The 24,137-nt window shown below is 42.3% G+C and overlaps 1 protein-coding gene across 1 annotated transcript in view; it reads left to right on the forward strand.

The window, feature by feature from the left end:
• Positions 1-24,137, forward strand: part of LOC126285064 (dynein regulatory complex subunit 2-like) — a 100,403-nt gene that overhangs the window by 75,010 nt on the left and 1,256 nt on the right. The window contains exon 6 of the mRNA XM_049984387.1: positions 22,553-22,726. Within this exon, the coding sequence (XP_049840344.1) occupies positions 22,553-22,726 (174 nt within the window). The remainder of the gene's footprint in view (positions 1-22,552; positions 22,727-24,137) is intronic.

Genomic DNA, 24,137 nt, shown 5'->3' on the forward strand with positions numbered 1-24,137 from the left:
AAGAAACAGAAGAACCCAGGATTGGTTTGATGAAGATTGCAGGTCAGCAATAGAGGAAAAGAACAGGGCAAGAATAAGTGTGCTACAGAGAGAAACCTTAAATAATGTGGAATAATATAGAGAATCAAGGACAACAGCTAACAGACTGTGCAAGAGAAAGAAAAGAGAGTGGACTATGAAGAAATTTCAAGAGCTAGAAGAGTTAAAGGAACAAAGTGAAATAAGAAAGTTCTTTCATACTGTAAGCAAATTAGGGAGCAGATTCCAGCCAAAAATAATGGCATGCTGCAGTAGAGACAGGAAAATAATAAGGGAGGAAGAACAGATAATGAGAGGATGGGCAGAGTATTGTAGGCAAATTAGGGAGCAGGTTCCAGCAAAAAATAATGATATGCTCCAGTAAAGATGGGAAAATGATAAGGGAGGAAGAACAGATAATACGAAGATGGGCAGAGTATTTCAAAGACACACTAAATACCAGCCAAAAAAGATTAAGAGACAGCTGCACATAAGAAAAGAGTGGAGCTGGAAGCAGACAGTGATGTCAATGTGGCAAAAAAGCAATCACTACAAGAGGTCTTCCAGGATGTGCAGAAGATGGAAAACAATTAAGGCCCTGAGGAAGACAGTATAATCCCTGAATTAATAAAACTGATGGAGAGGCTGTAATAAAGGAACTGCACTCATTAATATCAGATATATAGGAAATGGAAACTAACCCAGATAACTGGAAAACTGGAATAATAATCTGCATTTGTAAGAAAACAGCATATGAAAACTATGTAGATATAACACTCCTAAGCACAGCTTATAAGATCTACACAAGTATATTAAACAAAAGGATACAGAACTGCACAGGAGTCATACTAGTGGAATATCAATGTGGTTTTCAACCAGACACAGGAACAACAGATAAATATTTGTGATAAGACAAATGATGGAAAAGTTGTATGAATACGATATAGATCTGCATTTCCTATTCTATGACTTTGTGGCGTGCAGCGCCGTAAATATCGATATTTTTAAAGAGTGTAAGTGTGCTATCTTTGAGATGGAGAGTTTTGGAAGATGTTTTTCGCAAACGGGGGTTAGCCTCATGGACTTGTATCTGTGTAGACGTGAAGTGCTAATAAATTGTCATATGAGAGAATACTAGTTGTTTACCTACAACTATCACCCAATTCCCTCACTGGTGACCCCGTTTTGTGTAATACGCGTTCAAGTTACGGCACGAAGTGTTATTTACGCGCCTACCACGTCGGTTTTCTTTTCGCGATCACGAGGGCCGGTGTTTTAGCTTCAGACAATGGCCTTTCAGCACTCACTGCTGCCCGGATCTCAGCAACATCTCTCCAGCATCCCTGCCATCGTAGTGGATATGCCGCGAGATCCCTCAGAATCTTTCAGCCCGAACATGCAGTGGAATTCATCGAGTGCAGCCAGTTTCTGCCAACCGCCAACGGTCGCGGACTCTGGCTTTTTTAGCCTAGACTTTTCCACGTGTTCTCCACAGAGTGTTGTTCGGAACATTCCTACTCCTGTGTCGAATGCACAATTCAATACAGTTCGTGGTGTCGAGCGGAATCTTGCCACTTTGGAAAATCCAGCAGTAAATTCAATCCCGAGCCAGTTCCCGCCACGTGTGTATCCTTCCGTGCCGGTTAGTCAACATGTGCTCAATGCTCGCCAAACAGACAATATCACATCGAGTGTGCATCCTTGTGGACATGTGTGGGATCCTTGTGTTGCTCATAATCAAGTCAACAATTCTGTGCTGGACAGTAATTACCCGGACATTTACAACCACCCCCACCATTCACGGCCGAATGAATACAGAGTGAATAACGGACATTCACCGGCGTACGTAAGTACTAGCGGCTTCTCTCCGAGCTATCTAGTCAATGAGAATGCACATTGTGACTACGATTCTCACACTGTTCGTGCGTCTGTCGCTTCTCAGCCGCCCCCCCGGCGTCAAGTGAACTTTGCGATACGCGCATTACAGGACGCCAATAATTCGGACACTCTATCCTCTTCGTGCTCTACTCCCATCCGAAGAAATAGGTGCACCTCCACAGTGACTGCTGTGCCAAATCTGCCGAAACTACCAGACTTCAAACCCGCTCACCCGGAATTTTGGTTCAACCTGGTTGAGCAAACATTCAATGTCTGTGCTTTGGACGACGACGCGCGCTTCGTGAGCCTCATGAACCACCTTCACGACCGCGTCGATTTAATTTACGATCTGGTCAAAGCACCGCCCCTAGCAGAGAAGTATGCTATGGCGAAACAGACGATACTGGAGCGCGTCTCAAAAACCAGGAGAGAAAACGTGTGACAGCTAATTTACGAAGAGCGTCTCGGCGACAGGTCTCCGTCCCAGCTGTGGCGGTGCATCCGTCTTCTCGTCGACGAGCAAGTTATGCCTGATGACACACTCACAGAAATCTGGACAGAAAAGCTGCCTCTGCCTGTCCACACTGCAATCTCTGCCTATGAGGATAGGCCAGTAAATGAACGTTTATGTGCCGCCGATAGAGCTTACTCCGCCAGGCAGCGTGAGCTCCACGCACTGCATTCTGGACGTGACCGCACTAAGAAGCTGTCCAACACCACGCCCTTGTCTGGTGCTGCTAATAACAAGTTTGTCAAACTAGCCGCCCTACCTGCACCTCCACCTCCGCCCAACGACAGCGCACCGGCCTCGGTGGAAGATTCTGGGTCGCATACTCCGTCACCTAGTTACTACCCACAGGAGCACAGGCCCGCTCAATCTTACTGTTTCTTCCACGCGAGATTCGGGGAGCAAGCACGCAAATGCCAGTCGCCATGCTCTTACCCAAACTCCAACCGCAGGTAGGCAGTGGTGCCACCTCCTGCGACATAAACAACGTGCACCATCCAACGTTGCATTCCGTTTTGGACAACAACAGTTAGTGTGGTCGAGTCTATGTCCGAGATTTACAATCGGGTGTACGGTTTCTGGTAGACACTGGCGCAGATGTCTCTTTGCTACCGTCTCGCCTAGCGACCAATAAAGTGCAACCACACAAAACAGTACTTCGTGCAGTGAACTTGTCTACCTTACAGTGTTCGGGTTCTACACTGCATACAGTGAAACTTTCGCCCAAGTGCAAGCTGAAGTGGACATTTTTAGAGTCAACAGTTGAAGAACCTATTCTCGGAATTGATTTCCTCAGGCACTATCAGTTGTCACTAGATTTTGTGAAAAATACTGTGTTTTACCCCCCCACTGAACAAACATATTCCTTTCGCTCCGCCGAGTGACAGTTCAGCTAACACCAAACATGTGCGCTGGGCTAAGAAGTGCCCAAACCTATCTTGGACAAACGAGTGGCTAGCGGAGCGTGCCGAGTCTTCGAACTTGCGGATGGAACATAGGGAAATGCTGTTGCATCCCCGCGACATACATCACGAGTTGACCTCCACACAACAACGCCTCGCGTCACTACAAGCGGACGACTCGTCGCCTACAGACAAGGTTAGTCCGTGCCAATCTGGTGTTCCCGTGCCCGCACACATTAATGACAATGTTGTGAACTCTGCAAACTGTGTCAGCATTCCCCCTTGTAATGACAGTGTATGCCTGTGTGCTCATGTTCCATGCGTTTCGAATGAACAATTAACCTCCCAAGCCCGTGGCAATGAAATACAGCCGTCTGCTGTTAGGCCACACCCACTCGGGCCTACAGCCCGCTACCAAAAACCAGTGTACCAACCTCGCCCAGGTTAACATGCGTGCGTTCGCTACGCAGCCTTCGAGCGATTGGCACGCCTCAGCGCCACAGCTTTGCTTGCCTGCCACCGCCTGCTCCGCTTCACGGACATCTGACTGTTTTGCCGTGCCACGTATTGCAGTAGTCACTAATCGCACAGTTCACCGGTTACGTCTAACCGCTGGGCCGCCCATATCGCAACGCCCACGCCGCCTCAAGCCGGAATTTATGAAAATTGCAAAAGAAAAATTAGATGATTTATTACAAAAGGGAATAATTGAACCTTCTTCCGGTTGCTGGGCTAGTCCTATCTTGTTTGATCAAAAGAAAGACGGTACTTGGCGTATGGTCGGAGACTATAGGCGTTTAAATGCCCACACCACCATTGATAAATACCCGGTCCCACACATTGCGGACTTCAATCATGCGCTCGCAGGTGCAGAGTACTTCTCTGTTTTGGACTGCAAGCACGCATTTCATCAGATCCCCATGGCTCCGGAGGATATTGAAAAGACTGCCATAACCACTCCCTTCGGGTTGTTTCAATACAAATTTATGCCGTTTGGGTTGAAAAACGCCCCCCAAACGTGGCAGCGTTTCATCAATCAAACCTTATCCAATTTAGACTTTTGTTTCGTATACATGGACGACATATTGGTTTTTGCTCATACTTTGGAACAGAGTAAGGAGCGTGTTCAAGTCATGACAGACACGTTAGCAGCTGATGGTATAGAACTGAACAATAAAAAGACTCAATTGCGCCAGTCATCCGTCACATTCCTAAGTTATGTTGTGTCGTCGGACGGTCTGACACCACCGCAGGACAAGATCAAGCCTGTTCTTGAGATGCCACGCCCCCAGACCTATAGGGAGTTACGCAGGTTCATCGGAACAGTTAATTATTACAGTAAACATTTGCCAGCTGCTTCTGCAGTGCAGGCACCTCTCACAGATGCACTCGCAGGCTCACAAACTTCCGGCACCCGCCAGGTCCCATGGACACCAGACATGGACAAGGCATTTAACGAACTCAAACAGCTGTTGGCCGTCGCTGTCACTATTGCTCACCCACGTGCGGACGCGACAATGTTTATCACTACTGACGCTAGTGACAGTGCTGTCGGCGCAGTACTGAGTCAGACATACAATGATGTTACGACACCCCTGCAGTTTTTCTCAAAAAAGTTAAACACTGCACAGAAGAAATACTCAGCATTCGACAGAGAATTACTTGCAGTGTACGAGGCCATAAAACACTTCAGAACTGATGTTGAGGGACGAGATTTCTATGTGCTCACTGATCACAAGCCGTTGGTTCCTGCGATAATAAATCCTTCGTCTGATCCGCCTCCACGACGCTTTCGTCACATCGACTACATCTTGCAATTTACAAATGACATTCGCTACATCCAAGGAGCGGACAATGTGGTTGCTGATTTTCTCTCGCGTGTAGGTGCTGTCACAACCTTAATTGACTTAACAGACCTACCTCGGTTGCAATCGGCGGACCCTGATACCATGTAGTTGATTTCGGACCACAGCTCCTCTCTCAAACCGATACGCTCTACTTTCCCCGGCATACCTGAATTAGTGTGGTGTGATGAATCGACTGGTACGTTGCGGCCGTTCATTCCTAAGCCCCTTCAGAGCCAGGTCTTTGACAAATTACACACATTAGCACACCCCGGTGTCAAAGCTTCCACCCGTCTGGTATCTGAACGGTTTGTTTGGAGAGACATGCGCCGCAACTGTCAGTCTTGGGCCCGGACATACTTGTTGTGTCAACAGAACAAAGTTTCCAGGCACACTTCCCCATCCCTTGGCTGTTTTGCCCAACCGCCAGGCCGGTTTCATCATGTTCATGTGGACCTCGTAGGACCTTTGCCCCCCTCCGAGGTTTTCCGTTACTTGTTTACAGCCATTGACAGGATGACTCGGTGGGCTGAGGCCGTGCCTATTCCAAACATTACCTCGGAGACAATAAGCCGAGCATTCTTAGATTCGTGGATCTCTAGATTTGGCTCACCTGTTTACCTCACTACTGTCCAGGGACGGCAATTTGAGTCTTCAGTTTTCTCCGATTTATGTAAAATGTGTTGCATTGTCAGAATTCATACTTCTGCATACCACCCCCAAAGCAATGGGCTTGTCGAGCGATGGCATCGTACCTTAAAGTCTGCCTTGCGTTGTCATGACTCACTATGGACAGAAGCACTGCCCTTGGTGCTTCTTGGCCTTCATGCGACTTTCAAGGAAGATCTCAAGGGTTCCGTAGCCGAGTTTGTGTATGGCCAACCGGTGGTTTTGCCTGGAGAATTAGTCGCTCCCACCCCACTTCCTCGGCCCTCCGAACTCCCTTCACTTCTCGAGCGAGTGCGCTTGCACTGCAGCAAACTTCAGCCGCCACTTCCGGCTAGTCATACACCTCCGCGCGTGTACATACCGCGCACTCTAGACTCTTGTGGGTATGTGTTTCTCAGAGATGACTCAATCAAAGCCCCACTTCAGTCACCCTACACAGGTCCTTACAAGGTTGTCAAACGCTCCAGGAATAACATGGACCTCCTCATAAAAGACTCTGTAACCACGGTCTCACTCAACCGAGTGAAACCAGCTTTCATTGAGCCTCAGGTGGACCCCCCTGATTCGGCCCCTATCTCTTCCAGTCCTACTTCAAGTGGCCACTCATCTTCTCATACCATACATTTGGGTACTGATTCTCCACAGCGGGCTTCTTTGCCGAGCACTTCCTCTTCTCCGCTCTCATCTAATTCGAGTGGCCAAAGTTTTCGAGGCTTCACTCCTCCCAGCCCTCGCAGTCGAGCTGCCAACCACTTGGATTCTACCATTGTGTCACCATCTTCGTGTGACAGCTCTTGGTCACGCCGTTCAATCCAGGTGGGCTCCTCGTTGCCTTCGGCCACACTCCCTCGGCCGTCAGTTGATCACCCGAGGTTGTCGCCTGCGCAGTCCAGTGCACCTGCCACACCCCTCTCCGCAAACGCTTCTCCCTGCCATGGCTTCCCCACACCTCCCTGCCGCCCCCCCCCCTTCCTGGCTCGTACAGGTGCCACCCAAGAATTCACAACACATGTACATCCTGATGACATACATAAATTATCTGTTGTTGTTGATGGTGATAAGGCGTGTGTGTTACTCTCGTGTGACAAAATTGAGGGAGGAAGTGCAGAAACTCGTGTGGTGCGTCGCTTTAAATTAAGCACAAGTGCTGCGTGTGGCAATTTGCGTGCCTTTGTTAGGCCTTCTGGCAAGGTGATTCTCCGCCTGCCTGCAGACGAAGTGCTACACCTCCACTCCAGGACAGGACGTCGTCTTCGGCCGCCGGCTTCGCTTGCTGATTTTGCCATCGACGTACCGGGTTTCACCCCCCGGTCTCCTACCAGTCGACCGCTTCCGCCTGACGCTGAAGAACTGTATGTTACCTTCCTAACTTCTCACCCCCCCTCCCCCCATTCACAGGGACGTACTCCATACTGCGCGGGGGGGGGGGGGGCCTATGTGGCGTGAAGCGCCGTAAATATCGATATTTGTAAAGAGTGTAAGTGTGCTATCTTTGAGATGGAGAGTTTTGGAAGATGTTTTCGGCTAACGGGGGTTACCCTCATGGACTTGTATCTGTGTAGACGTGGTGCTAATAAATTGTCATATGAGAGAATACTAGTTGTTTACCTACAACTATCACCCAATTCCCTCAACTTCAAACAACCCTTTGACAGCACAAACTTTCAAGAACTGTACAGAGCACTGGAAGAATTTGGCATATGTGCTAAACTAATAAGACTAATCAGAGTGACAATGACAGAGACAAGAGCAAAAGTAAATGCCTTCCACTGTCCTATTCAATATAGCCTTGCATAGTATACTAAATAAAATCAACAAAAGAGGCACCATATTTATGAAAACTACCTGGATATGTGCATACACTGATGCCTTGCTATATAGTAGAAAGAAATATCAATACACTCCAAGAAACATACCAGGCAATGGAAAGAGAAGTGTTCAAAATTGGCCTCATAGTAAATGAAAACAAAACAACATATATGATAATGTCACAACCAAGGCCAGAAGAATCCCTAAAGGCTTAAACATCAATGGGAAATGCTTCAAAGGAGTATCCTCTTTTAACTACTTAGGAGCTCTAATAATAAATGATAACAATATTGGAAAGGCTATAAGGGAAAGAATACAAGCAGGAAACAGAGCTTGCTTTGCAAAGATGCATCTTTGTAGAAACAGCCTTGTTACAAGGAAAACAAAACTACTGATATATAACTCCCTAGTCTGCCCAGTTTTCACAAATGGGTCAGAGGTATGGATGTTAACAGAACATAAAAAAAAATGAATTAAGAACCTTTGAGTGGAAAATACTACTTGAAATCTACAATACAATAAGTGAGGAAGAAGTCTGGAGAATACACTACTATCCAAATTACAAGTATTAATACGATGTAGGGACATAGTAAAATTTGTGAAATCACAGCTAATACAAAGACTAGGATACATGAAGAGAATGGCATAGAAGAGAATTCCAAAGACAATGATGAAAGGTGTGATTCATTCAGCTGATGGTGTAATAGTTCAGGTGTGGAAAAGAGCAGCAAACAACTGAGAAATGTGGAGGAAAATTGTTGTATCACTACCAAAGAAGACTAAGAAGAAGAATAATGTCAAAAAAATTTAAAAAGCAGGAAATGCTAATCATTAACAATGGAAAACTATTGTATTGAGAGGACGGAACTTCTGTTGGGAATGACCAAAATGAACATAAAAAGTGGGACAACATAAAATACAGGAGCATAAAAATAGGTTTTTACTGTATGGCAAACATCTGATGAGGGTCTGCATTGGTTTTTTTTTATTTTGGGGAAGGGGGGGGGGGGGGGGGGGTTGGCAGTAGCAAGGTGAACTGGCTGGTTAGTATTTCTCCAATGGCGGCTCTTCCAGCCAAGAACCCACAGCAGGCTAAAGAGGCGTGGTTTTGCCTTGCCATTGGGCAGCAGTGTCTTTATTTGCTCTAGTTTCCATGTTTAGTCAACTTCTCAAGAAGCACTGCCTGCCAGAACTGTAAGGTTTCAAATCTTTGGCTTGCGGGGGTGCTGGCTAGTATCTCTCACCACTTGCGCAGCATTCTGAACAAGTGCTCTTGTATAAAAATTGCATTATGGTGCCTGGACTTTCCTCTCTGTGATACCATCTTGCTGATCAATGTGGGAACAGTTAATCACCACAGTGGAGCTGCAGCACGATCATCCCTCCTTCCTTTGACAAATCTGGTCCCCAGATTTTGGCCTATGAGTATTTACATTCTTGGACAAAAAAAATATAATTTTCTCCACTTTTCCTGAATCTAATTTAGTCTGTTAATCTAAATTCTAATTGAACCATCTCAGAAAAAGTTAGTAAAATAGCCTAATGAAATTCTCTATTCTTCACAAATACCTTAACAAATATTTAACAGCAAATGGTGGCACACAATTAATTTCCCATATTCTGCATTCCTCCTTGTTTATCAGATGGCTTCTTAATTCACTACTTTGGTGTGTCATCCAGAACTTTGTCTTTTCAACAATAGTTTGCTTTACATTTTCTCAGACACCACATCCTTAAAACTATCCTTGTACTAAATCCACATATGGCACTACCACACACAACATACTGATTGATAGTTCCACTTATTTCACTTAGTAAAAGCTTAATACAGACTGACTATTTTTTGCAATACTGCCAGTCGCGGTTCTAGGCCCGCAGTCCGGAACCGTGTGACTGCTACGGTCGCAGGTTCGAATCCTGCCTCGGGCATGGATGTGTGTGATGTCCTTAGGTTATTTTTTTTTTTTTTTTGCAATACTAAACTTCCTCATACCTTCATTCACCAAAACCAGCTTCCTTATTGTATGAAATTAATCTTGATGATTTTGCACACAGTTTACTTGTTCTGTTCCTCTTCACAGGAGAACCTTGCTGTAGTGTTTCACTGAAAGCAGTTTCTTTTGTCTGAAACAATATCTCCCTGAGTGAAATAGTGCACTGACAAGGAACAATTACATGAAATATTCTCTTACAAACAATAGCTACATTTCCAATTTCACCAACTTCATTCTGAACTTCATGCACTCAGTTCCAAAAGGATTCAGCCTTGTTGGTCCAATAATTAGTCTTACAAGTGTGTTTCTCCTTCCTTCTGTTCCTTCCTCCCACCTTCCCCCTCCTCTTCCCCCCATTCCCACTTCTGAAAAGGTTGTAAAGGATCTGCATCCTTCAGAAATAAATGTGTATGTACCAGTATGTTACCCACAACATTTGCAACTCAGTTAACAATATCAGTAACTTCTTGTGCACCCTTTGAAGTACTTACAACAAAATAAGACCGCAGTTTCACTTTACATGATGCAAAAATCATTGGTACATGCACTTCCCTGTACATCTGGCCCATACTCTATGGCCTCTACACAATACCTATTATCAGCCAGTGGGGTAGATACTTCTGCACCTAAATCAATATGAGCCATGTTGTTATTCACACCCTCATTTATTTCAGTACAGAACAGTTTCACTTCACATGGCACTACAGGTGATTTAGACTCAACATTTTTACAGGATACTTCACGTAAACATAGTATAAATTATTAGTAGATAACGATAGAGGTATCTGTTTTCAAACCACCAATACTCAACTTCACATTGCCTTTTTTCTGCACTCTCTGGAGTTACTCCAAAATGCAAAGTCAAATTATTTTCCTCCTAAACCTTCACTTACTGTTCTATATCTGCTTTGTCTGCTCATACAGCTTTTTAATTTTATTTAAAGATATAGTTGCACTGTCCGCTAGCAGTTGTGCTGTTTAGCCTGTTAAACTTTGTAATGTTTCCTCCAGGGAACCTGCTTGGATCTCGTTAGCTGTAAATAACTCTTCTCTGCCATTAAGAGGCCAGAAAAAAAACAAGTTCACTCACTATACTCATAGTGTGGAAACTGCAAACTGAAGCCAGTGATCGTGTCACAACTGGAGCGTCATTTGACAAACAGCAACTGTTGACATTACAAAACTTCTGACATCAAAATGTGGAGGTATCAGAACCCAATTCTTCCCTCAAAAACAGCAGTTTTTGCCATTACAGCAATCACTTCTGATGCCAAAATTTTCGAATCAGGACATGACCCCTATGGCAACAGGTGAACTGGCTGACGGTAAATCAGAATGGAGCACCATCACCATGCCTGAACATGTGCTGAGAGGGTGGTAGTGACTATAATCATAAAGCAATCTGTCAGTAAAACAACCCTATTTGTAACAGTTCTTGATCTAGGTCAATGGTAACAATGGTGCTGTAGATGGAGGGAAGGTCATTGGCCTCAGTTACGTAAGTGGTCATGGGTGCATGGTGTGTTGGTGTTAGTAGTTTGCTCACCCAGCAGGCAACGCATGTGGGAAGCCGCTAATGCTGACACCTTTGCAGCCATAAAAGCCTGTTGCAAGCACCATACCATTAGTGATGGATGACAATGGGAGCTCCTCATGGCTCAGCTGCTCCATGGTCACAGTGACAACACACTGGGATACATGGAGTTTAAGTGTTGGAACCTGGCACACTGAGGATGATGACATTTGTCTACCCCAGGTGATGGTCAGTGACAATGTAGGCCTACACAGGCCAGATTGCAGCAACAGTGCAGCTAGGCAGGATCAAACGCAAAGCCCACCAAGAAGGTGGCCGGTAACAGCAGGTAGTCATTTAGCAGCTGACCCATCAGAGCAAGGGTACCAAGTTGACTGCATGTTGTCCTTAGCTCAGGAAGGAACTTGCAGCTATTGGTGGCAAAGTCCACAGATGGAGGATGGTAACATCATCTTGTGCTCGCAAGTGGCTCCTTCTCGTAGTCATTGGCTGATGTAAGCTGCCTTGCACAGCATGTTGTTGATGCTGGCTGGTTAGTATGTCTCCAATGACAGCACTTCTACCCTGGAATTAACAGCAGGCTATAATGGCAGCAAAGCACCATTGTGTGGCAATGACTTCATTTGCCTCAGTTTTCTTGTTTAGTCAACTATTTCACAAGTCCTGCCAAAGCTGTAGAATTTCACAGTTTGGGATTTCAGGGCTGCTGGCTGGTACTTTACATTTTATCAGTATCCTAAATGAGTACACTAGTTCTTTAAGTATGCCTTGCATAATGGTGTCTGTTCTTCAGACTGGTGACCGCTACCCTCTCTATGATGCTGTCCTGCTGATCAATGCAGGAACAATTTATCACCCCTGAGGAGTCATGGCACAGTAGCTTGGTAATTTTAATCCTTAACAGTGTGGACCCTTTTTGCATAGAATACTGTTTTGTGGCTGATGACATAATTTTTTCTTTATTTCTATTATTTTACTCATGCAAAACAGAATATATGTTGAGTGCAGCCTTTTAACAAGCAATAAAGAATATGCATGCTTATTGTGATCAGCACATCAGTTGAAAACAAGCCCCAGCAGGATTCCTTGTATTTAGCTCTACAAATGATTCTAATAGTCCTTTTTTTTTTTTTTGAACAATCAGTAATTAATTGAGAATTATTTGGTTGTTGCTCCCCAAAGTGTGATTCCCATATTTCATGTGTGAGGAAAATAAAGTATTTAATGGAATCTTTAGAATAACAGTATCTCTGCAAAATTTCTAAGCACAGTGGTTGCCAAAATGTTCTTAGATAGCTTACATGCTTAAGAATCAATAAGTATGCCCTGTTTCACACTGCTTTGAATTGTTAAACCAAGTACTTTTACACTAAATTAATTTCTTTTACCATTTCATTGCCTACATACATCTTAATTTCCTTATTGAATCTCCTGGGACAAGAGAGGAATGTTTTCAAAGATCTCATATTTAATAAGAGGGAAATATACACAGCTATAAAAGAATTAGGACCAAGGAAGGCAGCACAATGGACAGAGTAGGTGAAGAAACACTAAAAATCGTGGGTTGGAGTATTGTCTTTCTTACATAAGATTCCTATTTGATATCTACATAAATAATAGTGCGCTCCCAGATGTAGGAAAAGAATAGTAATTCCTATATACAAGCGAAAATAGCAAGGGACAATAGCAAAAACTTCAACAAATGAGGCCTACCTGTACTGTAAGTAAAATACTTGAAAGCCCATCAGTAAACATATTTGAGAGTATATGCAGGACTAAGGTGGTGATGTAGGAGCCAGCATTAATTCAGAATAGGACTTTCACATGAGTCAAAGCTAGTTAAATTTCAGCAGGCTGTATCAAAAGTGAATGACAGGAGTGTGCAACTTGATTGTATAGCCACTGATCCCTCCAAACCTCTGGAGAAGATAAGGAAGAGAATATCCACAAGACAGAAACATCTAGTGGTGGGTGGAAAGCTTCATATCAAAGGTAGCAGTGATAGACAGAGAGATACCACAAAGCAGTAAATTAAGACCACTGCTGTTCCTAATTTATATCAGTAATATTGAAGATAGGGTAAACTTAAATTTAAGATTATTTTTGTTGATGACACTATCATTTACAGGACTGAGAGAAAAGGAAAAGAAAACTTGTGAGACTGAAATTCTGCAAAAAGATCTAGAATTCATTAGAAATTGCTTCCAGAGAAATGGGATGTTGGCACATGTACAGAAAAGTCAACTGGTCAGACATTAGGTATGCTTTGACATGTGACTTGAGCTTGTAAAATTACATTGTGGACTAAGAACAGGCAGGGCATACAACAATATTGGACCAAGGCCAGTTTGTAACATTCTGAGAAAATTAAATTTTAAACTTTGAGGACTGTTATCAGGATTCAATCATAAATAATTTGTAGATTTCCCCACTAAATTCGTGCCTACTTTAAATCTTATAGCATGGTGAAGTGACCACTTACAGTAGTGCAGACAACAAAGAAAAATTTATTGCACAACAATACACAAAACTTGCAAAGTAAAAATGATCCAAGTCCAGTCATAAATGAATTTAAAAGCTTAAAAACTATTCCTTTTTCTGAATATTACTATGAATGCATCACTTTTATACTTGATGCGCAGGACATAGTCAATAAAGCAATCTTTTATCTTGATATAATAGTAGACCTACTTGGAATGATGCAATATGATAGAGAAAACAATTAATATAACATAGACTGAACTAATTTTGCAAGGTAACAATTATTACGAACATCCTTACAATACTTGAAGTGAATTTAAAAGCAGAGAAACTATTGTTGGGCTTTGTATGTGACAGCAGAGTTGTTAGTTAAAATGCAAAACGGTAACATTTATTTATACTAGTATATAAACAGCTGGAAAAAATCCAAGCCCAGAGTTGTAATATTGTTGTTGTTGTTGTGGTCTTCAGTCCTGAGACTGGTTTGATGCAGCTCTCCATGCTACTCTATCCTGTGCAAGCTTCATCATCTCCCAGTACTTACTGCAACCTACATCCTTCTGAATCTGCTTAGTGTATTCATCTATTGGTCTCCCTCTACGATTTTAAACCTCCATGCTGACCTCCAATGCTAAATTTGTGATCCCTTGATGCCTCAAAACATGTCCTACCAACTGATCCCTTCTTCTAGTCAAGTTGTGTCACAAACTACTCTTCTCCCCTATTCTATTCAATACCTCCTCATTAGTTATGTGATCTACCCATATAATCTTCAGCATTCTTCTGTAGCACCACATTTCGAAATCTTCTATTCTCTTCTTGTCCAAACTATTTATCGTCAATATTTCACTTCCATACATGGCTACACTTTATACAAATACTTTCAGAAACGACTTCCTGACACCTAAATCTATACTTCATATTAACAAATTCCTCTTCTTCAGAAACATTGCCAGTCTACATTTTATATCCTCTCTACTTCAGCCATCATCAGTTATTTTGCTCCGCAAATAGCAAAACTCCTTTACTACTTTGAGTGTCTCATTTCCTAATCTAATTCCCTCAGTATCACCTGACATAATTTGACTACATTCCATTATCCTCGTTTTGCTTTTGTTGATGTTCATCTTATATCCTCCTTTCAAGACACAGTCCATTACGTTCAACTGCTCTTCCAAGCCCTTTGCTGTCTCTGACATAATTACAATGTCATCGGTGAACCTCAAAGTTTTTATTTCTTCTCCATGGATTTTAATACCTACTCCGAATTTTTCTTTTGTTTCCTTTACTGCTTGTTAATATACAGATTGAATAACATTGGGGAGAGGCTACAGCCCTGTCTCACTCCCTTCCCCACCACTGCTCCCCTTTCATGCCTCTCGACTGTTACAACTACACTCCTGGAAATTGAAATAAGAACATCGTGAATTCATTGTCCCAAGAAGGGGAAACTTTATTGACATATTCCTGGGGTCAGATACATCACATGATCACACTGACAGAACCACAGGCACATAGACACAGGCAACAGAGCATGCACAATGTCGGCACTAGTACAGTGTATATCCACCTTTTGCAGCAATGCAGGCTGCTATTCTCCCATGGAGACGATCGTAGAGATGCTGGATGTAGTCCTGTGGAACGGCTTGCCATGCCATTTCCACCTGGCGCCTCAGCTGGACCAGCGTTCGCGCTGGACGTGCAGACCGCGTGAGACGACGCTTCATCCAATCCCAAACATGCTCAATGGGGGACAGATCCGGAGATCTTGCTGGCCAGGGTAGTTGACTTACACCTTCTAGAGCACGTTGGGTGGCACGGGATACATGCGGACGTGCATTGTCCTGTTGGAACAGCAAGTTCCCTTGTCGGTCTAGGAATGGTAGAACGATGGGTTCGATGACGGTTTGGATGTACCGTGCACTATTCAGTGTCCCCTCGACGATCACCAGAGGTGTACAGCCAGTGTAGGAGATCGCTCCCCACACCATGATGCCGGGTGTTGGCCCTGTGTGCCTCGGTCATATGCAGGCCTGATTGTGGCGCTCACCTGCACGGCGCCAAACACGCATACGACCATCATTGGCACCAAGGCAGAAGCGACTCTCATCGCTGAAGACGACACGTCTCCATTCGTCCCTCCATTCACGCCTGTCGCGACACCACTGGAGGCGGGCTGCACGATGTTGGAGCGTGAGCAGAAGACGGCCAACGGTGTGCGGGACTGTAGCCCAGCTTCATGGAGACGGTTGCGAATGGTCCTCGCCGATATCCCAGGAGCAACAGTGTCCCTAATTTGCTGGGAAGTGGAGGTGTGGTCCCCTAAGGCACTGCGTAGAATCCTATGGACTTGGCGTGCATCCGTGCGTCGCTGCAGTCCAGTCCCAGGTCGACGGGCACGTGCACCTTCCGCCGACTACTGGCGACAACATCGATGTACTGTGGAGACCTCACGCCCCACGTGTTGAGCAATTCGGCGGTACGTCCACCCGGCCTCCCGCATGCCCACTATATGCCCTCGCTCAAAGTCCGTCAACTGCACATATGGTTCATGTCCACGCTGTCGCGGCGTGCTACCAGTGTTAAAGACAGCGATGGAGCTCCATATGTCGCGGCAAACTGGCTGACACTGACGGCGGTGGTGCATAAATGCTGCGCAGCTAGTGCCATTCGACGGCCAACACCGCGGTTCCTGGTGTGTCCGCTGTGCCGTGCGTGTGATCATTGCTTGTACAGCCCTCTCGCAGTGTCCGGAGCAAGTATGGTGGGTCTGACACACCGGTGTCAATGTGTTCTTTTTTCCATTTCCAGGAGTGTACAATCTGGTTTCTGTACAAATTGTAAATATCCTTTTGCTCCCTGTATTTTATCCTTGCTGTTGTGGTTGGCAGGAGAGCCAACACTGTGTTACTAGAGGAGGCCGAAAGGCACGCGTTTTAGCTCACGCAGGCTGGCATGAGGTCTGGAACAGGACAAGGAAATTAGACTTTAGAAACAATGGACGTAGCTGGTGGAATACTTAACTTTAATCCATTAATGACGAACGTCGCTCTTGACGGTACATGATTTACAATATCAATAGTATCTGATAATGGCGCCTTGCTAGGTCATAGCAAATAACATAGCTGAAGGCTATGCTAATTATTGTCTCGGCAAATGAGAGCGTATTTATTTAGTGAACCATTGCTAGCAAACTTGGCTGTACAACTGGGGCGAGTGCTAGGAAGTCTCTCTAGACCTGCCGTGTGGTGGCACTCGGTTTGCAATCACTGATAGTGGCAACACGTGGGTCCGATGTATACTACTGGACCGCGGCCGATTTAAAGGCTACCACCTAGCAAGTGTGGTGTCTGTCAGTGACACCACACCTGCCACCTTTAGAATTTGAAAGAGAGTATTCCAGTCAACATTGTCAAAAGCTTTCTCTAAGACTACAAATGCTAGAAATGTAGGTTTGCCTTTCCTTAATCTTTCTTCTAAGATAAGGCGTAAGGTCAGTATTGCCTCACGTGTTCCAACATTTCTACGGAATCCAAACTGATCTTCCCCGAGATCGGTTTCTAGCAGTTTTTCGATTCATCTGTAAATAATTCGCGTAAGTATTTTGCAGCTGTGACTTATTAAACTGATAGTTCGGTAATTTTCACATCTGTCAACACCTGCCTTTTTTGGAATAGGAATTATTATATTCTTCTTGAAGTCTGAGGGTATTTTGCCTGTCTCATACATCTTGCTCACCAAATGGTAGAGTTTTGTTATGACTGGCTCTCCCAAGACCGTCAGTAGTTCTAATGGAATGTTGTCTACTCCCGGGGCCTTGTTTTGACTCAGGACTTTCAGTGCTCTGTCAAACTCTCCACGCAGTATTGTTTTCCCATTTCATCTTCATCTACATCCTCTTCCATTTCCATAACATTGTCCTCAAGTACATTGCCCTTGTATAGACCCTCTACATACTCCTTCCACCTTTCTGCTTTCCCTTCTTTGCTTACAACTGGGTTTCCATCTGAGCTCTTGCTATTCATACAAGTGGTTCTCTTTTCTCCAAAGGACTCTTTAATTTTCCTGTAGGCAGTATCTATCTTACTCTTAATGAAATAAGCCTCTATGTCCTTACATTTGTCCTCTAGACATCCCTGCTTAGCCATTTTGCACTTCCTGTTGATCTCATTTTTGAGACATCTGTATTCCTTTTTGCCTGCTTCACTTACTGCATTTTTATATTTTCTCGTTTCATCAATTAAATTCAATATTTCTTCTGTTACCCAAGGATTTCTACTAGCCCTCGTCTTTTACCTACTTGATCCTCTATTGGCTTCACTAATTCATCCCTCAGAGCTACCCATTCCTCTTCTACTGTATTTCTTTCCCCCATTCCTATCAATTGTTCCCTTATGCTCTCCCTCAAACTCTCTACAACCTCTGGTTTGTCAGTTTATCAAGGTCCCATCTTCTTAAATTCCCACCTTTTTGCCATTTCTTCAGTTTTAATCTACAGTTCATAACCAATAGATTGTTGTCAGAGTCCATATCTGCCCCTGGAAATGTCTTACAATTTAAAAAAAAACCTGCTTCCTAAACCTCTGTCTTACAATTATATAATCTATCTGATACCTTTTAGTATCTCCAGGGTTCTTCCATGTATACAACCTTCTTTCATTATTCTTGAACCAAGTGTTAGCTATGATTAATTTATGTTCTGTGCAAAATTCTACCAGATGGCTTCCTCTTTCATTTCTTACCCCCAATCCATATTCACCTACTACGTTTCCTTCTCTCCCTTTTCCTACTCTCGAATTCCAGTCACTATTAAATTTTCAGCTCCCTTCACTACCTGAATAATTTATTTTATCTCATCATACATTTCATCAATTTCTTCATGATGATGTAATATTATGAAATATTATCTGACTCATCCTTATCATTGATTTTGCCAACTGATAATCAACTAAAATACTGTTGAGCTTCTGGGAGACAAAACTGCTTCAAAATTTGCAAATCACCATACTTTGATTTAGGGATGCCAAGAAGCTGTAGACAACTGTGCGGAGATAGGAGGTTCTCTAATTATTGGAGTTGAGGAGCATCAGTGATTTAGTAGGTTATATATTGACTAACATATTGCCATTGCAAGTGGGCCAGTTTATCATTCTGCATCATGAGGGACTGTGTGATAGATCTTTGAGTGAAAGGACATTTCTTCTTGTAACTTTTACTCAGAAACTGTCACCACTGAAGAAAAAGGTTATAGGTGGTGGGGAGAAGGCGTGGTAAGTATAACAATAAATAATCACTCTCACTCCCATCACTTACTACAAAAACAGATATTCTCACAGTGTGTGCACAATGCATGCAGCACAGAGCATGAACTACAGAAAACTGATTGGGCGAAGATACAGTTGTTCTTGCTGCAGTGGGGAAGTGATGTTATTGTGGGTTAGAGCCAGTGGTTCTACACCTGACAAGGTCTTGCCCATAGTCCACTATAACAAAGGGTTCTGGAAGTTGTCTTGCATTTTTAGTACTTGACACCAGTCATTTGGCATTTCGCATGTTGTCTTTGTTATCACTAGGTGATATTTTTGTCACATTCGAGGTATGAATGATCCTTCACTGATAAAGTTATATGGATGTAGTCAAACCTTCCTTTAGCAGGCACCAAGAAATGACATAAATGAAAAGAACTGTACTTTTTGTTCTGTATTGAGCAATAATCACAGAATACATGGAGTTCACATGTACTGCTGAATATGGCATTAGTACCATAATGCCATAGCATAGACTAAACTTCATTTGAACGTTTGTTTGAAACGGTTCGATTGTAGGTATAGAACGTGGGCTTTCCTATAGCAAGATAATGTCCATTAAATGAGTAAAATGACAGTTGCCATTGGTAGTAAACTTCACCTCTTGAGATATTGGGAAATGGGGGATCTTTCTGATAATTCATAGCTGCACCTCTGTTTTCAATTTTTCCTCACATCTGCCATTCGGTCTGCTTAATTTCATAAAACTTGTCAGCCTTTCTTTTATGTAGTTCATTTTGACCACAAAACCATTTTCTATTCTTAATCAGATCCTGCAGAATCCTTGGGTAGCCAAAATGTATGTTATATTTTGTCACAAAAATCAAATAATATCCATAGTATACTGGACAAACCAGGAATTTGTTTAAGTATATCTGATGTAACTTGTTGACATTAAGGTCTTCAGAATAGTTTCTCACTAACATGGAAGCTGTAATGGCAGTATGCCCTATGAACAATTGTGTATGTATGTGAACTCTGATTCCAGGAGTGCTAGTTCTGCAAGGTTTGCAGGAGAGCTTCTGTGAAGTTTGGAAAATAGGAGATGAGGTACTGCCAGAATTGGAGCTGTGGAAGAGGTCATGAGTCATGCTTAGATATCTCAGTGGGTAGAGCTCTTGCCCCCAAAAGGCAAAAGTCCCGAATTCAAGTCTCAGTCTGGCACACAATTTTAATCTGCCAGGAAGTTTCAACTCTGATTGCTGTTACACTCTTAATTTTGTGGGGTCCATTACCATGTTTATCCTTGGTCTCAGCATGTGCTTTCCCTGTAGTGACTTGGGAACATTTCACAGTGATTAGGCATCAGTATGCAATGCCAAGGATTGACAGAAATGTTGCATGAGAAAGTGGTCTGTCAATTGTCTTTCCACTCCTTACTATCCTTATACCTTTAGGAGAAGTCATGACATTATGCTTCATTAGAATTCCTTCTTGAGATCCTGCACCAGGAGACTCACAGTGATTAGACCAGAAAGATGTGCATTTTATCATAAGATACTATTTAATTATATTTTTAATTATAGCATCTCCCTGTGTGTGCGTTGTATTTACAAAACATTTCAAGCATGAACACTTAGTCATTGCTGATGTTTTAACTCATACCTTGAATGCATCCTGAAGCATTTGAAACTCACCCATGAACCTTCCTCTTCTTTGAACTGATTCCTGATTTTCTAGCAGAATTTCATCACAACCACTGCTTGACACTGTGTTAATTTTCAAACACTTTCAACATACAGCTACAGGACTACCAGTGATGCACTAACAATATTATTCCAAGCCTGTGTTTACAACAATGAAAAACAATAATGAATAGCTGATGCCTGAATATTTGGACCCTGATCGCCCTTCTAAAGGAGCGATATGACTTTGACCATTCTTCCAAAGTACACTACAACTTTGAGTCTGAATCACATGGACATTGATTATTCCTCCAAAGTTAAAGTTTCACAGCCTGGATGTTCTTCATTTCTACTACAAGATGGCAGTGAAAGCTAAAATTTGGTCTGAGATGGGCTTTGATCACTATCCCTGTGCCCCTTCTTTAGGTGAGGCACTAAATAAGCCATATAAGTCTGCACATATTAATGAGGGTGAAAGTGAAGGTACAAAGGAGAAAGCCTAATGTTTCTTGTTAGACCCTTATAGGAGTATGCTGCGGGGATATGGGATCTCCAGTGAAGAGAACTTCAAAGCAAATAGGAAGTGTAAAATGGAGGGCAGACACATAGACAATTGGAGACTGCAGAAGAACACTCAGTGTGGAAGAAACTATTAAGAAATAAAATGAGAAAGTTTTGCTCAAAGGACAGGTGATTTGCCAAGCATGTACAGGTGGGTGTGGATGGATGGAAAGGCATAGGATGTATCAAAAGAGGAATAGTAATACCTATATGCAAGGGAAAAACAGCAAAGAACAATACTAGAAATTATGGGCCAATTAGTCCTACTTATATTGCAAGTAAAATATTTTAAGGATCATTGGAGTATACAAGGAAAGGAAAGACCATTGACAGAACAACAGAAGAGTTGAGTTGTAACAGTCATGCAAATAAAATAAAAATAAAGATTACTACCTTTGTCAAAAAAGTTCAATAATTTAAACTTCCATAAAATAACAAATATAAACCAAATCTTGAAAAACTGATATACAACAAAATGAACAACTAAAATCTTCAAAGTTGATGAGCTTGAAGAAACAAATGCAAGAAAATATATTCTTGGAGGTTATAAGCCATGCACTATAGTTGGTTCCTTCTAAGCAGTAGAATCACAAAATACAAATATCTGTTTACATATCTCATACAGAGAATCACATGGGAAAAAGTGTTAAATCTAGGTTTTGATGTTGAGAGAGGGAGGGGGGGGGGGGGGATATGAGAGAGAGAGAGAGAGAGAGAGAGAGAGAGAGAGAGAGAGAGAGAGAGAGAGAGAGACATCTTGTGCTATATAACATGTCAATCATGTTCAGTGCCTTCAGACACTTTAAGAAATGTTTTAGTTTGCCACAAACACAAAAAGGAGCAGCAGGACACATGTTCCAGAATCATGTGTCATTCCTCCACCACATCCACCAAGAACTGGAAAAAATTTTCTCACAAACACTTTTATGAACATGTAGACAAACACATGCACAACCATTCCACAAAATATGGAAAAAATCTTTTCTTCCGGGAAATAAACATCACCACAACTTATCAAATTGTGTAGATCCACAATTGCAACTTTTTACAATAAAGTCTGTCAGTGATTATCTTGGCAAAGCCACAGAAGCAGAATGAAGAGGAAGGGATTATCAGACAATCAGTAACAATTAATTAATTGATGAACCAATAATCATTTGAGTTATATATCAATTGATGTTGAAAAAATTATCCTGACTGGGTAAGAGTTCAAACTCAGGTGCATAGAGAGAGGGGAACAGCAACACAGCCCTTGCTTTCCTACTCCATCCTCCCTCTTCATCTTTTTTTCCATCATCTGCAAAGCAGGTAGCTTTAATTTATGTCTGACAGTACTGGAAGTTTGGTCTCAAAGGTATGTACTGACCAGTCATTTTGCATATTTTTAATATATGCTGTAAACATCATTTCTTTTTAATTCTAGAGACTGCAACAGTTGCAAAAGAAGGCAGAACTTATCCTGGAGTTGACAACTCTTTGCCGCAAATATGAGCTGCAAGAGGAGAAAGTGGTACCATTTCAAAAATCTTCAGTAGAAGTTCCAGATGCTACAGGACAAGAGATGCAAAGGGCTATGATAATGGAGCAGTTACAGGGGGTGAGTGAACAAATATTAAAAGTCAGTAAGCAAATGTAGATGAGGATTTCATTTTTTATCACACTCTGATAAAAGATAATCAGAAATAGTATTTTAGAAATGACAATGTCAAACACTCATCACTCCACACACTGTTAATGGACTCCTCTAGAGAAGGGAACAATGTTTCTTCTGACAGCAACATAGAAATAAAGGCATGAATCAGAGATGTGACCCCCAGCACAGGAACATATTTCCTCTGATTGCTAGACATTAGCAAAGAAAGACATGACAAGTAGCTAATGGACAAAGATTTTGGTCAGGAGAGAAACAAGAGTCAATTCTTGTAACCACTGCAATTACACTGATTTCTCAGTTGTCTTCTTCCTTTATTAGGAACAGATTTGAAAGATTCAATATTTGATGATCACTTACATATATAAATATTAGGATGAATTAAAAAGTAATGCCTCCTGTTTATAAAAATTAATAATGAATAAGCATTTGTACACATCTGTGCTATTGTTGGGCCCAGGCATCCAAATCAGTTTGGAAGAGATTCAGATTTTGCTTTCTGATCAATGATTTTAAAGCTGTTTTAACTTATCCATGGAGAAAGAGTATGGGGACACTGTAATGGATGTCAGCAATGTTCGGTGTTGGGTGGAAGACAACATTCATAACAGATGCAAATTGAGGTCATTGTGATGAAATGACTTGAGAACACAGATGCGTTAGAGCTCATGATCAACAGCAAAACCTATACTACAACACATACGAAACTTAAAGAGCTGGTTTTGATGCATGGGTTCAATAAAAGCACATATGTTTGTAAATGCATTTGACTTTGTTGAATGGTAGTGTTGTTTAGGGCAGTTCAGGCTATGACCTGAACTAATTCTGCTATTGCACATTCGTTATTAAAATTTTTATGATATGGGACGCATTATTTTTTGATCCACCCTCATATGTATTTCCTTTTCCAGTATGTGCATTCTCTTCTTCACATTTACAAACAACTATAATCTCAATATATGTTTCTCAATAGAATGTGTTGTAATCACTGTAATGGTACAGACATGAAAATAGATATGAAACAATCTTTATTTAAGAAAATCTACCATGAAGTCACTCACACTCAGATGTATTTTTAACACTGTACACCTGTCATTTAGGTGTTTGTCTTGTATTATTTACACATCTATTAAAAATTTTTATCTGGACAGCAAGTGAATTTTCAATGGAAATTGATTTCTCTTAACACTTTTCCCTGTTCAGATTTTGAATTAATCATATTTATTGTTTATAGTATATATTAATGGTATAACACAGCCTCAAAACTCCAAACTAGTGAACTATGCTGATGATACATCTTTTATTAGCTGGAGCTGTACAGAGCGGGCAGCATTCCAAAGCAACAGAGAGAACTTTG

This window comes from Schistocerca gregaria, chromosome 8 (assembly GCF_023897955.1).
Source record: "Schistocerca gregaria isolate iqSchGreg1 chromosome 8, iqSchGreg1.2, whole genome shotgun sequence".
Lineage (NCBI taxonomy): Eukaryota > Metazoa > Arthropoda > Insecta > Orthoptera > Acrididae > Schistocerca > Schistocerca gregaria.